Source organism: Acyrthosiphon pisum, chromosome A1 (assembly GCF_005508785.2).
Source record: "Acyrthosiphon pisum isolate AL4f chromosome A1, pea_aphid_22Mar2018_4r6ur, whole genome shotgun sequence".
Classification (NCBI taxonomy): domain Eukaryota; kingdom Metazoa; phylum Arthropoda; class Insecta; order Hemiptera; family Aphididae; genus Acyrthosiphon; species Acyrthosiphon pisum.
The window spans coordinates 365,931-382,158 of record NC_042494.1 but is presented as its reverse complement, the minus strand read 5'-3'; the positions used below and the strand labels follow the sequence as shown (position 1 = coordinate 382,158).

General features: G+C 31.8%; 2 protein-coding genes across 2 annotated transcripts in view; both read left to right on the top strand.

Annotated features, from left to right (window-relative positions):
• Window positions 1-16,228, top strand: part of LOC100162198 (tRNA dimethylallyltransferase) — an 84,420-nt gene that overhangs the window by 5,697 nt on the left and 62,495 nt on the right. The gene's annotated exons all lie outside the window — the stretch shown is intronic.
• On the top strand, window positions 8,131-15,143 carry LOC100575977 (tRNA dimethylallyltransferase). Its single transcript, XM_003245804.4, has 4 exons — window positions 8,131-8,263; window positions 10,425-10,638; window positions 12,329-12,533; window positions 13,783-15,143. Exons 1-4 carry the CDS (start codon window positions 8,190-8,192, stop codon window positions 13,920-13,922), a joined length of 633 nt encoding a protein of 210 aa, XP_003245852.1. The 5' UTR covers window positions 8,131-8,189; the 3' UTR covers window positions 13,923-15,143.

Genomic DNA, 16,228 nt, shown 5'->3' with positions numbered 1-16,228 from the left:
AAAAAAAATAAAAAATAAAAAAATACTAAAAAAATAAAAAAATAAATAAAAAATAAAAAACTCACATCATTGTAAAATCAATACATTCATCGTTCCACTCAGAATCTAAAAACTAATTAAATTGGAAACTGAAATTGTCCGTATAAACAGTTCAAAACAAATCAAAATATTTTGAAAACTTTATCATGTATAGAAAATGGATATATAAACAACCAGTGAAAATTTCATGTATCTACAGCCATTCGTTTTAAAGTTACACCAAAAACCAAAATCAATTTTCTCGAAAACAGATTTTGCGTAAAAATTCCCGTTTTTCCTTAATTTTTTTTATTTGTGATTCACGGCGCTTTTGAAAACTATTGGAAAAATTTTACTTTTGACCCCCCCAAAGTACCAACTAGATTCACTTTCCTATCAGTAAAGGTACTGTTGAAGAAAATCCAAGCACTTTTACTGTTCTAAAAGGTGATGACAGACATAAAAATAAAAAAAAACAAAAAAAAAAACACACATCATTGTAAAATCAATACATTCATCGTTCCACTCAGAATCTAAAATTACAGTATAAAAAGGAGGTTCTTGTATGAAAAGTAAAAGTTTATTTCGTCACAGTTCTTAGAAAAATATCTCTAAAGTTTGAAAATATGAATTCCAAAACTCAGAATTTGAATACATTTATTATTAAAGGAAAAAAAATGGGAGTTAGCTTGGTGAATTACCACGTGTATATTTTATTTATGTATTAGTAATAAACTTACTTTCGTGAGCAAGCTTGTACTCTTATCGCCTGACTACCACAAATACTTTTTTTATTTATATTTTTATCGGAAAAACGTCTCACAAGATTTTCATTGTTACATACTTACGTAATGTAGTCGGACTGCCGGAGGATGTGTGGTGGAGTTTAGGGATAAGATAGCCGAGCCTAGTGATGATCAAAACAAGACCAAGGCCAAGACTTTTAAAATCTTGGTCTTGGTCTTGCGCAAGACTCTTGCAAGACTCTTGCTATTTTCACAAAATATATATAAAAAAAAAACTAAATACCTGTTATAACTGTTTGCAGGTTTTTTGTTATGATCTCTAAGATGAAACTTAGTCCAATAATATATTACATAGTATATTCATAAATCAAACATTAAGGGGATTCGATACCGTGATTTTCTGTTTTCGTCCAACACACGCATGACTTTGTATTTTAGACGTGTTTTTTTGCCAAACATACCAATTGATCTAATGAAGCGATGAGAATTCTGAAAACAGATTTGAATTCATCATCAAGTTTACTTGAAATCGACTTTCTCACATTTTTGATTTTTTGATTTTAGCCTCTCTTAAAATTGAAATACAAAAATGTTCAAATACTCTTTTTTTATATGACTTTTTCTAGAATTTGGTAGATAATATCAAAAATGTGGGAAAGTCGATTTCAAGTAGACTTGATGACAAATTCGAATCTGTTTTCAGAATTCTTATCGCTTCATTAGATCAATTGGTATGTTTTTGCAAAAAACACGTCTAAAATACTATGTCACGCGTACGAAAACAGAAAATCACGGTATCGAATCCCCTTAACATAAAACGATTTAATTTTTATTATATTCGTTTAAAACTTTGCATTTTAAATTATGCTTATAGTTTTTTACTTTTATGAATTAATTTACTAGCATAATTAACTTTCTTATTTCCTATTGCATTTATAATAAATATCAATTGATATTACTAGTTATTGACCAATATAATGTTTATAAAAATTAAATTGTTGTTTTTTTAATGTTCACTTTAACAAATAATAATATTAAAAAAAAATAGTGTATGGTTTGTTCCAAATATTAAATTGACGAGTTGCACGAGATGCGTTTAATACGTTAGCTTCCTAATCGTATTGCCTTTTATAATTTTTTATTATAATTAAATTTAAATTTGGAATTATGGAGTTAACCGTAGTATGCACTATGCATGGTCGAGATTTTTGGTAATAATATATTTTTGTCATTTCTCAAGTATTTTTGGCCGTAAATCTATCTCGTGTTTAATAATTGATGTTCCGTATGCATGCGGCGCCGGAGTAAATTTAATTTTTAATTGAAAAACGTATAATTCGGCGGCGAGGCGCATACAAATTAATCTCGAACGGCAGGCAAACACCCAAACGTCGAATGAACATTATTATTTAATACATTATAATAATAATATTGAGCGTGCGGAAAAGCAATAAAATTCTATGGAATTGTCGGAGTGATGAAATTGCAGCATGCGCGCACGAGTCATTAAAATATTCTGTACGCGCGTATATAATACCATATAATATAATATATATATATATGTGTATATTTTAGTATGCGAGAAGATTTTCGCACGATTCCGTTTATAATCATATTTTAAGAATTAGGATTAATTATATTATTATTTCCTCAGCAGCAGCACACATTTCGACCTCTGGGAACTTATAATGGTATTTTTAAAAGTTGAAAATAACTCGTTTCCATGTATATAATATAATATCATATATCTCGAAATCGTATATTTTATTATGTATATATATATATATATATGTATTTAATGTAATATATATATATATACAACGTATATAAAAAAATTTAGAAACGGAAAATAATTTTATCTCACGTATTTTATTATTATGTGTTATATACTTATATGTTATATAGTCGGGTACGATAGACTGTATTGCAGAGGACTATTGAAATCTACAAACAATATGTTTTGGGGTGTAGCTTCAAGAACTCGAAACGAAAAAAAAATGTAAACAATTTTAGCTGATAATGATTTCCGTTTTACGCGAGTGCGCAAGTTCCTAACATAATAAATAACATAATGATATAGCGATTTACCGATTAACTTTTGTTGAAATGTTCTTATCGTATAATCACTGATTAATATAATCAGATATCCGACCACACTTCGTTGCGCTGCCATACAATGTAAGTCGATCGGAAATTGTGTATTACATATTATTATACAGATTAGACGCGATTAGTTGTTGACGTGTTTACGTGCATCGTTTTAGGTCAAATAGTCGACTGCGAGTGCCTTGTTGTTTGTTGTGTGAAAAAACAAATTTTTAATCGTATATATATGCAGAACAATCTACGACCAATAATCTGGTTGATCGAAATCCAAGCAAGGCAAAAGTTGTTATAACACTCGACGCTAAAATCGGTGTGTAAAAAATTCGGGAAAAGTCCGTAAAAAAATTGTCCTAAACCGAAATTCAATGCGAGTTGGTGGTGGCTCACATTTTCCAAACGCGAATAGTTTACCCATTCTCTGGTCGCACGTGCAGTGAACCGGATAGCGTCTGATTGCTTATAAGTAGGTGGGTGTACTCATAAAAAAAAATTCTACGTTAACGGTTTTTTGCCATATCAAGAGGATGTCAGTGCAAGCATTTCTAATGGGTTTGACATATTATTTAAACTAAATTTTAAATTAAAAAAATGTAAATTTAGTATATTATAGTATTTCAAAATCATTTATGAGGTCGTCTCCCGTTTCTGTATACTAGTACAGTATCTATAACCCACTATTGGTTGTTTCGCAATTACGAAATTGTATAAAGTAAATTATCTATAAAATATATTATATTATGCTCACTCAAATATTGTTCCAGAACGTTTTTAGAGTGAAAAACCCATTGCAAAAATTGTAGAATATAACAATATTTTCATGGTATATATATTTTTTAGTTTTAAATTCTGGAAAACTACATAGGGTACAACATATATTCAAGTATCATATTTTTATTTTTAAATAAAATTAAAGTAGCTTTAAATTTTTTTAAATTGTATATTTTACTAAATGTATAATATGTTAAACCCTAGATAAATTATACTAGTCATTAATTTATACAACATATAGGAACCTACAAAATCTTATTTAAGAATTGTTCTAGTCGTGCTAAGTTCCTCCTAATGTGGGTAAAACAATACACGATATAACTTACATGATAATATTGTCATTTATCCAATCAAAGAAATCGATTAACCAATCAATTTATAGTGGGAAACGTTATTTATTAATTGGTATTTAATTTTTGTAAATATTATTCTGTCTGTACGTTATAAACCGCTACTATTCGGGATGAATCGTAAAACGCCTGAAATTGATCTGCAATATAGTCGGTGACTTTTGACCCGAACCACGCAATATATTTGTGCTGATTAGTAAAATGCCTGGTATGCATATTGTCGAAAATGCCAATATTTTCCTTGTTAAGAGGAGTACAATTTATTAATATTTCCGCGGATCATTTGTATGAAGTTACTACCTATGTAATTTATAGGAATTTCAATCATTTTAAAAGCAGACCAAAAAAAACGTAACCAATAATGCAATTATTTTGGTTTAAATAATCGTATACAATGCTCATTGAAATTGTGCTTAAAAAAAAATCATAATAATGAATAATGCTCATGTAATAATACTACTTGTGTACGGTGTACCTATAACCTGCAGAGTCGTATTTACGATTCTGGCGCCAATTTTTTTCTCAGTTTCCTTTTATTCACTGTCACAAAAAAACTTTTAAGCCCCCTCTAACTAGAAAATTTACTTTTTTTCTCCGTTAAAAGTTATATGTTCTCCAAGATGTATATTTTTCCCCTTGTTGCAATTATGCTTCCACTTGTTTATAGAGAACACTTTTATTTTACCATTAACACTCCATTTATTCCTAATAAAATAAATAACCACTATAATTAAGTATAAAAAATCATTATTTTAGATTTTAGCTTTTTTTCTCTAAATTGTACGTATGACAATATAATACAATACATTATAGAAATATGTATAGAAATTTAAAAGACTTAATAAGAAAAGATACAGGTACTAATATAATTTCCCAACAAAACCAACTAAATTAAAAAATAAATTTATTTTATTTTGTTATAACGTCACTTTGAAAAAAATTTAACATCTAGCGACGACACCCTTTTGATAGACTCAGAATTTGGCGCCCCGGGTGATTTGCCCCCCGTCGCCCCCCCTAAATACACCACTACCTATAGCATTATACGATATTATCTCTGATCACGGTTATTTTTCAATATGTAGGATATAATATTATGTATATTATGTATCATAAGATTATGTAAAATAATAATCGTTTGTACCTATTTAAATTTGAATCATTAACATTTAAATTGTAATTAATTCGAATATCTGTGCGACATCTAAATTATTATTAACTTTAAGAAATCAATTAGGTAGATAACACTCGTTCGCCTAAATGTTGCTCAACTGTACGACGATGTTATTTCGGTTTTCGTAGCATTTATTGTATAATTAAGTACTTATATTGTAATATTATAATTTATAATAATAGTACGTATATCCGTTGTGCGTATAAAAATTATAATAATAATTATAATAGTAATAATATTACATATCACATTATGTGTATACAGTGACGCTCACGGGTCTTGAAGCCAAAAACGAAAAAACCTTCTGCGAGTCGGTGGCCAAAGAATTGTATTTTTATCGAAATATTAGGTTGTGCGTCGTGAAGTCGTCGCGGCGGTAGAGTTTTAATAAAATCACGCGACGCTTCACCTTAGCCCTCGGCACCGCGACCGCGGTAATGGTACAGGGAGTGGTACAGGGAGGCCTGGCGCGTTCCGTCACGTTTTCCGCCGCGGTCGTTTCGTGACCGGACCGCGACGAGGCGGTTTTTTATTTTCCCGTATTTTTTTCAAAGCTGCGGCGCCGACGCGGACTGACGTTTCGAGCCAAAAAGCCCGTATATAGTAGAGGTACACGTATATAATATACGTCTTGAAACTGTATAATAAAACGCGTAGGACGGCGACGACGGTATAGGTATTTCATTTGTTCTGCGGTCTTGCCGGTTCTTTTTGCTCGTCACGAAATGTAAACGGGACGCCATTTATATCCTGCGGTCGTATGGCAATAATAACGTGCCCACTCCTTCGTCGGCTTTCCTATATTGTTTTTCCAACTCAGAGATTCTAGAAGATTTCGTTCGTTTTCCGATGACGTTAGTGCGTTATCGCGATCTTATATTGTATTGTTATTGTTATATGGGCGATTTTTCGTGGAAAATTTCTTGTAGCGTCCTGCTTCTTCCCGCAGTGGCGTCGTATACGATTCATCTTTGAATGTTTTCCTTACGCGCGAGTTCTGCCTGCGGCAAATATCATTGCTGGGATTTTCCTGATATATATATATATCCCTGTAGCCAATGGGTATTTGCCTTGACTGTATAGCTTTTAAAGTAATGATAATATTATGCACCTATATGCACTCATATTGGTCCTGCAAGTGAGAAATGCTGCAAAACGAGACAGCTGTTTACCGCCGACGATTGATCGTTACATAATATATATTATAATATTGTCGGTGGTTTTCTTCGAAAATACTTTGTTGGTTTCCAGCTGGAACCACAGTCTCATTATATAGGAGCAAAGTCGGGCTCAAAAGAGGGTCAACATAATATCTACTTAATATGTATTATCGAAAAGCAATTTTTGAGAGGATTACCGTATTGGTGTTACATCCCCTTAGATTTTAGTGTTTGTTTTGGCGGAGGACGTTTGATATACGCGGTATATAATAATCCTAGTTTTTAATATATCGTGTATTCGTGTTTGGTCACCCCTACGTTGTCGTCGTCGTCGTCGGCGTGGTAATAATTTGACGGGCTCAGTGTGATCTGTCTGTAGCCGAGGGATTGAAGAATTCAGCTCCCCCAAACGGGACTATAGATGATTTGAAAGTTTAAATGCACGTAACGTATATACGTAATACGTATATAGTATATAGTACCAGAAAGATACCTCTTTGATGTCCTGTTTCGGCCGGTTGTATATGGTCATCGTTGTGCATATTGTATACGAGTATATCGAACGGTCGAGGGTCTACAATCGTAATTAAAATTTATAAATGTTTGTGTAATAGTTCGACGGTGACGTCAGTTTTGATGGATTCATAAATCGGTTGAATTAAAGGAAAAAAAATATTTACGTGTTATTTGTTTTTACCAGCTTATTGCACGGTAAAGCGTGTGCTCTACTATTCTGTAAGGCTGTAAATAAAATCAATCACTAAAATTTAATAAAAAATGTTTAAAAAATGTGAATAACATGGAAAACAATTCGGTTGGTGTTTGTATAATATACAGCTCGGTAGACATGTTTACGCAAAAATATGGATATTCGTCAAACATCTGCTAACTTTTTAAAAGGCAGTGGCTTACGCAGGTTTCGCGTAGAAAAAAAATACAATAATTCACGTGCAGGAAATGTTAAAGTCATAACCAAGTATATAACATATAGATTATAGAAGTGGAGGAATGGATAGAAGTTAAAAAATTATGGTTTATCTACTGCACAACGGGCGGACGTTTTCCTATGTGTATACACTATAATATATACCTAGGTACTGTATATGTCTGTACCTATATATTGTAATGTAATAATAGAATTCCGCGGAGTGCAACGCACATTTTGCACAACGGTCTGACGTTGATAGATTACAAAATATGATAAGGTATAATATGATAAAATATATTAAAATATATATATATTTATTTTATTAATTCCGATAATATCCGACAAATTCGACGAACCGACAATAATATACTATATAGCTACGATACAGCTCTACTCCGGTCCCATATAAGTCGGATTACCGAGACTCTATTTATGCTCGTGTATATAACATTATATATAGAGTATAATAGTGGTGAAAGCACGCCGTCCGCTTTTCTGGAGTATACATACATAATATTATATACGAACGTAAACGCGACGATACATATTTATAATAAACAGACGGCTAGCGGATTAACCGTGAAAGTATGTGCTCTAAATGAATAATTCAAACACGCCGGGCTTTATAGTTGCCGGGGCAGTTAATCATTTACGGCGGTGGTGTGTGTGTGCTGTGTAAAGAAAATATAATAACTGGTTCAATGACTCTCCGCCGGTCGTCGATGATAATAATAATTGTGTGAAAAAGTGGACAAATCTCGTGTGTACCTATGCTATATTATGATCGAAATGTCGTATTTTTTCTTTCTATGATATTATTTTGTTCGGAAACGTGTTTTATGTGTGTTTCATTTTACTCGCCGTTTATATTTATTGTATTTTTATTTATTTTTTTTCCAGGACGTTTTGAACAGACGGCTCGAAGAACGCACGGACGAGATGGTGGAACGCGGATTGGTCGACGAGCTTTGCCAGTTCAAAAAAGAACTTTCCAAAATGACCGGTACAGACAAGTAAGTCGTCTCGTCGTTCGTTTATATTATACCTATAGGTACCTATATGACTTTATCTTAAACGGTCAAGACGAACATTCCGAACCAGCAGTCGTTTAACGTAAACAATTTACAAAACTCTAAAATCTGTAATCAAATTAAATTTAAATATTAGATAATAATATTATATAGCTTGTATATTAACGGTGGTAGATCACCTATATTATATATGATTTTAAAATTTATATATTATATCGATAATATTGGTTAAAAATATTCATTCCGTTGATATTATAAACATCGGTGGCTGATATGACGAATTTGGATAACTTCGTTTTTTATACCACTCTTATTGCGGTTAGAATTATTAGAATTTGCGCGTGCCTTTACGATGACTTTATAAACGAACACCGTCTCTCTAAATCAAAGTATCCCCAATGACGTCTTACAATATTAGGTGTCCTTTTGTTTACTTTTACAAGTGTTACATAATATCACGACCGTGTGCAGTTCACTTAATACATCCCCGAAAGTTTGTTTTCAAGGGAGCGTGTCTATATTGTATTATGTACCTACATTTGTTTGCACATGGCCCACAATTTATAAATATTGTGGCATACATACGATGGTAAGCTTTGCTGACATTAATTTTATACTGTGTGAAATAATATAATATATTATAATTTTGCGTATACCTATAATACAACATCATTGTATGCCGTATTTGCCTTTGCAGGACCACTTACTGACCGTTTTGGTAACTGAGATTTATCGTCAAATTGTAGGCAAGGAAATATTATAGTATATACGTATATACTGGTGTGTTTGAAATATGTATATAATATATACATCGTTACATCCGATACAATCTTATACATTTTATTGTACAAGGTCAAAATCGTATATCGCGGGATTAAGTTTTTACTCTATAGTATATTGTACAGTATTTATGTATTCAATTTCCAAACTGTGGGTTTATCAGCTAGTGAATCACCCTGGGACATCGATTCTTCGTTCGGTTTTCACGGGATGGTAGGGAATTTCCTAATCTCTACATTTTTTTACGGCAACCGATTTATACGTTATGATTATTATGAACTATTTAAGTACGACCTACGGATAGTATTTTATGGTATTATCGTCTTGATGTTATTATCCTTTGTGCAACCATATTTACTCGCATTTAACAAAACGAACCGTTTGGACTATATTATAATATTCAAAACAAACTGTGAACGCGTTCGACGAACGATTTATTACTTCCGGGCACACACACACACACACACACACACACACACATATTTCTATTGGTTCGATTGTATATAAGTTATAATATTTTTATATACGTTCAGTTTATGGTCATTATTATATTATATTGTAATATATTATGCACTACAACGCGACCACTGTCGTGGCATATGAATGCGAGCACTGGGCTGAGTATATTCCTACATATAATTTAAAGATGTACAGTTTACGCGTATTGTAAGTACATCTGTGTGGTAAGGATAGGTCGGCTCGCATATCTGCCCAAGTCCGAAAATGTACTATAATCACAGACGAAAAAAAACCTACGATTATAATACTTACGTATATTATATATTCACACTGTGCTGTATAAAACCCCCTAGCTGCAGTATTTATCCAAGTATACGAATAATAATCGTTTGAGGGCATATGTACATTTTACGCAAAGCATTTATAAACATTAAATAAATGCGATTTATGGGGTATATGCACTGTACACACATAATACCGCACGCTGTAGTACGACGCACGACGTTATTTTATTTGTATATACATAGAGAGAACTTTGCAGTGCACACATAGAGTATATATTATCTCCTACAATAATTTTATGTACCTATATATATATATACTATACGTATATATAATATACTGTTTTATACATTCGTATTCCGCTCGTGGCGTATAACCGGTTCGAACGAATTTTTTCATTTTAAGTATTGTAAATGTTCTCGGCGCATTATCACCGTGTAATGAGTGTTAACACGATCCGCCGAGTTATTTTTTTTTTTTTTTGCTTTTCAAAATATTTTACAATCGTAGTTTTTTTTTACGTCATAATACGATATGATATAGGTGCCTAATATGATATAATATATTTTGTGTACGAGAGTCCGCTGGTTATTAATTGGTTTTCTTGTGCGATGCGTTTCAGCTTCAATTTGGATTTTACGAAGGGCGTGTTGCAGTGCATCGGCCTGAAACAGTTCCAGCAGTATCTAGAGTTTCCGGTCGACGGTCGCGACACCGAGGCTGGCCGCAAGTGTCTGAAGGACGCGCTTGTCGCCATGAAGTACATGACCAAAAAATACGCCAGACGGCAGATCCGGTGGATCAACAACCGTTTCCTCAAACCCAACGACAAACAGGTGACATGACGAAACTTATGTAACAATGGCACACGTGATCATCATAATAATTGCCACTCGTAGATAGGACATATGTGATGGCGTCGCGGACTTGTATGTTTTGTAATATATTATGTTACTCGCCCATTTCCTACTGCATCCTAGGCACATTTTTCTTCTGTCACGCTTGATGTGCGTCTACAAATAAATACATATATATTTTATACGAAAAACGTATTATTTAAAAAAAAAAAAATAAATATGTCAATTCCCCAAAAGTCCATTAGTTAAAAAGGAATAAAAAAAAATTTTCGTGATAGTCATATCTAATTTATCAAAATTAAGTCAACATTACGAGTAGCACAATATAATGTAATTTTAAACACATTGTATTAACTACGTGTGTGTAAATTGAGGTAAAAAAAAAATGAACCTATGTATACCTACCTACATATTACACATGTATAATAAAATTGCAATATAAACAATTTATAATAAGATACGTTATGATAGTAAAAATTAAAAAAACACTCAGTAGTGTCATTATAAAAATGTTTTGTTATTAATATTTTATGGTTTGGAAGTTTATTATAACATCGTATTTTCCCTCTGTTTTGTATATATAAGTATATTCACGCCTTCGACAGATTCGACAAATTGACTATCAGTTTGTAATGCTGACATTGCTCAGTTCACCTAAATAATATTTGATATTTTTCTTCGGGACTAGTTTTTATAATATTTGGAATCACTGATATATAATTATTTATACCTAGGTAGATAGCTTATATTAGTACCTATATATTTTTTCTACGACTTATAGCTATAAATCACAGTTATATCTTTGAGTTAACGAGACTATAATAATACGTCGATTGTTACAAAAAATTCAAGTGAAGTAAAAAAATTCGAGTTTTTAAGTATTTCGAGTTATTATGAGGTCCGAGTTTCATGACTTAACTGTAATCATAATTTATTACCTATATTAAGTTGTGTATCGTTTGATTTTAAACTTGGGTTTTAAAAAAATCGCATTACCACATAAGAATTATATGTTTTCAAGGCATACTGCTTTATCGACTAAATTTGGTAATTTTTTGCATAATAATAAAAATATTATCTATTATTAAGTTGGTTTTTGCATATTATTCTCTGCCTTAATAATATAATTAGTAAAACAATTGTTTTTTGCTTTTATTCGTCGTCGGTTTCGAATGAAGAGATGGGTGAGATTTCAGGGTGACGATTGTGAGAATGAAACAGCCTTTTTTATTTAAAAAAAAAATTTGATTCTAACTCGAGAATTGCCGCAGCATAGCTTGGCTTCGGGGACTTAAAACGACTGGTTATACCTGGTTAAAGGTACTTTTGAGCCAAGAGGGCTCCTCATAATATATAGGTACATATATAGGTAAAATACCGTATAACTGAACTAAGAGCTGATACGGTATAGTGTGTGTTTCGTATATAGTTATGCGATTTACGTGTTATATATTATATACGAGCAATCAATTTTGGCATGTCAACTATAGATAACACTGAACGTGAAATTTTCCTCAGACTTATAATAAACACCGTACACTTCAGCACCTAACATAATATTATGCTTAATGATAGTGAAAATAAAACCTATATTATAGCTGGCATGCCCGTTATAATGTTTAGTCGTCACGATGTTTTAACGATAACCTTTCTTCTCCACACATTGTAGGCCGTTTCGGTGTACCGACTGGACTGCACCGACCTCGAGGAGTGGAAGCGGCTGAGCGACCGGGCGGTGGACTTGGCGCAAGTTGTGCTGGGCCGGAAACCTCGCGATCAACACACGCTGGAGCCGATCGACGTCAGCGACCAGAAAACCGTTTTGCCCGTGTACGGCGACTATTATTGCGACGATTGTTCCAGACCGTTTTCCAGTGAGTTTCGGATGCCGCGCGATCGTCAGTCGTGTGTGTGTCTGCGATAAGCGAGTGTGTATGAGAGAAAGAGTGAGTGAGAGAGAAAGAGGGAGAAGCAATGTGAAAATATTTTATGTTTTGTAGATAACTGTGTAATTAATAGTTGTATCGATTAGCTATTATATTATACCGCGAAACGACTATTTCCCACGTTTGTATCGGGACGGCGTCTTACCTGCAAGAGTTGGTCCCCATCGATAACTTTTTCCAATTATTATTTGTTTAAGTACGATTTTGGATAGTTATTAGTAATAACTTATCACGCAGTAATACTAATACTGGTGGGTCATAATTATAGTGTTTACAAGATAACTAAGACTCAAAATAAGTATATACTTAGTTTTTGGTTATTTTTTTTCAATCTGAGTACCTTTTTGAATGTTGAATTATTAATTTCCACTGAGAGTACCAATTTGAATATTATAGAGCTTTGTAAGTTTAAGATTTTAAACAGGAAGTGGTGTACAGAGGAATATCTATATGTGTACGAAGATAGATAAAACGAAGGCAAGACAACAGGCTGTGTGGTGTAGAGCTACTATATATGTATAAATATTAAGTATGGTATTTATAGTCTTAGAACATGATCTCGACTATAAATAAACTAAATTATATAGCTTAATATGTAGGAATATGTGTATGAATAAATTAAACGAGTTTGTTAAACACTAGTTGAAATTAGTAAAACTTGTACTGTAATATTGTGTAGTGTGATATTATGAAGAAAAATTGTGTGTTAAGTGAGTTGTAAGTTGTATTCAGTTTGAGAGTGGAACAAGCAAGGAGAGAGGGGACATTATTATCATGATCAATTTTTTCTTAAAATTTGTTTTATAGTTATAAAATAGTACTTACACTCAGTATCGTTTTAAAATTTCACCTCTTTCAAATGTAATGGTTAATGAATAATGACATTAATAAAGATTTTTGAAAACAAAATACATCTGTTTCATTTAAAATTGAGTGTTTTTATTCTTTTTTACTATACTTATACCCAATATTTTACGATTGAATGTTTGTAACTCGACATTCTTCCACATAATATGCTGTTGTACATTTGTCTCCAAATATTCTTCATGTTAGTGTAGATAAATAATTATATTATTATTGCTGTAATGATTTGAAATAAATCTGTTGTATTGTGCATGAAGTGAATTGTTCTACTTTTTTGTTTTCTCTATGGTTAATTTGTTTTATTTTGTTGCAGATGACATACAATATAACATCCATATGGGTTCAAAGAAACATGTTAAAGTGATGATGAAACGTAAACGAAAACTTCAGGATACAACTTTACATTGCGACAGTGACAATGAGAAAAAATTGTACTCTCATAAGAAAACATGAGTTAATAACTTAATTAGATTGTTACCCACCAGTTGTATTGTGATGACATTAGATCCCAATTATTTAATTTATAGATGGTTAATATTGTGAAATTATAAAAAGAACTGACATAAAGTCTGACTTTTGAGCATGAGAAATCTCTATAGTATGTAAACACAGGGTTGATGTTAAAATATTTGTCTTATAATGTTAATGCATAAGATCAAGACTGATTATAGATTTTAGTTAAATTAACAAGTCGTTTTGTAATATTTTACAGATTGTTTTATTTTGTTATAATTGTTATTAATATTATATTAATAATAGATGAATTATTAAATTTAGATATTGTAAACATTGCTAATTCTTGTTATAATGTTCCTAAATTATATTATTTAAGAACATATTGAATCTGGGAATGTATAATAATATTGTAAGAGAGAAACCTTACACAGGTGTGGACCGGACAGGTATGACAAAGGTGAAATGATTTCACTGTAGTCTGGCCTAATATTTATGTTCATGGCCCAACTGTCTATTTTCTAAAGAATCTTCCTGGCCTGCCCTAAGCATTTCCTGACCTGAAATATTGTCCCAGCACACACCTGTGGTCACATTATTCCATTTCCTAATGGAAATAACATTATTGTGCATTTCATTAGGTAGGTATCTAATAACAGTATACATTTATATAAACTAGTACAATAATAGCAAAACCAATCAAAATTGCTTATAAAAATTCATTAAGGTGCAAAAGCGTTTTATTTTCAATATTTTAAAATCAGATTTGTTGAAAATTGTATGTGTAAAGATAGAAAATACACCACAATTCATTATATTGATATATTGTAAAGATATCTGTGTTTTTGTTGAAAGATAATTAAGATTATTGTAGTTAACTATTGTACCCGAGACTTATATTTTATAATACTGTATTAGTTTAAGTTTTAACCTAAACATTTTTTTTTAAACATCCCTCAAATTGGTACTTGAATGGTTAGAGTTTCAAATCATTGAGCAACTGTACTTACCAATTTTCCACAATAATAATAATATGTTTGATGAATCATTGAACTAAAATAGATTTTGTGTTGTATTCGTTAAATTTATAAGGTGCATGTCAAGCTACACAATCTTAAAAACTATTGTGTTTGTTACTATAATTGATGCTGCCATAAGCTTAACGTTATTCTTTTGTCTTTTGTTATTGATTATAAACAATACATTAAACACTATATTGTATTATATTATGTTGCTTAATATGCAACACCCACCACCTATCAGTTACCTCATTTTTTGGTCAATATTTTTGACGATGATAAGACACACTATCAACTGTACAGAAATTGATTTTATTGATCTCTTGTAACATTCCAAAAATGAGTTGGTTGGTGTGACTATTGAGCGACCATCAATAATAACCACATTCTATAGTAAATGGTTCATATTTTATATATCAACATTAGTAACTTAGAATAGTGGATCTTAACCTGTGGTCTGTGGAATCTATAACACGTAACATATGTCAATAAGTGACATGAGTGCATTATTAAAATATTGTTGGATTTTTTTTTTTGTTAGGTAGACCTTTTTTATCCTTACTACACTAATGGCAAGATATAATGAAATTTGATACAATTAAGTATAGTGTTAGATACTAGGTGTTAAGGTGTAGATTCTACACCAGATAATTATATTATTAACATTTGTTTATCAGTTTTTCTTGTTCATAATAAAATAATTATAAATAGGTATGTTTTGTTATGTCTACTTATGTAATTCGTAATATAAAATAATAATTATTATAATTTTGACTATGATAACATGAGATATTTAAAAAAAAAAAAGGTATTCGAAAAAAAATTGGTAAGGGGGTCCGCGATTTCGAAACTTATGTTGATCAAAACGGAAATGTGGTAGATCGTTAGTTCATACATCGACCGATGCACCACTTGGTGGTCTCCACTACTTAATCATTTCCAGGGGCGCCATTTGGGGGGGGGGCAGGGTGTGCACTCGCACACCCTGTAATTTTGTTGTCCACAATTGGCCTAGGCCTAATTAATACTATGGTCAGATGGCCTTCAGTTTGCCAATCTTTAATTGTGCATGCACCGCAGCTATTCACTGATAATCATAAATAATATTATAATTTTGCGTTCTTTAATTTGATAATTGATAAATTGATATCGGTATCACTTTATCCACTGACACACACAAATATGTGTAAATGGTAAGTGGCTACTGACAGGGGTGGACTGGCTATTTTTGGCACGGGGTGCAAAATTAATTAGGGGCCCGTAGTTTTTTTCAAACCTACCTAAATT

What these genes read in the sequence shown, in the direction of transcription:
- LOC100575977 (XM_003245804.4), top strand. Translation starts at nt 8,190, where the DNA reads ATGGTGGAACGCGGATTGGTCGACGAGCTTTGCCAGTTCAAAAAAGAA. An exon ending in TCAAACCCAACGACAAACAG is followed by an intron (nt 10,639 to 12,328) that starts GTGACATGACGA and finishes CACACATTGTAG; the next exon opens with GCCGTTTCGGTGTACCGACT. An exon ending in TTGTTCCAGACCGTTTTCCA is followed by an intron (nt 12,534 to 13,782) that starts GTGAGTTTCGGA and finishes ATTTTGTTGCAG; the next exon opens with ATGACATACAATATAACATC.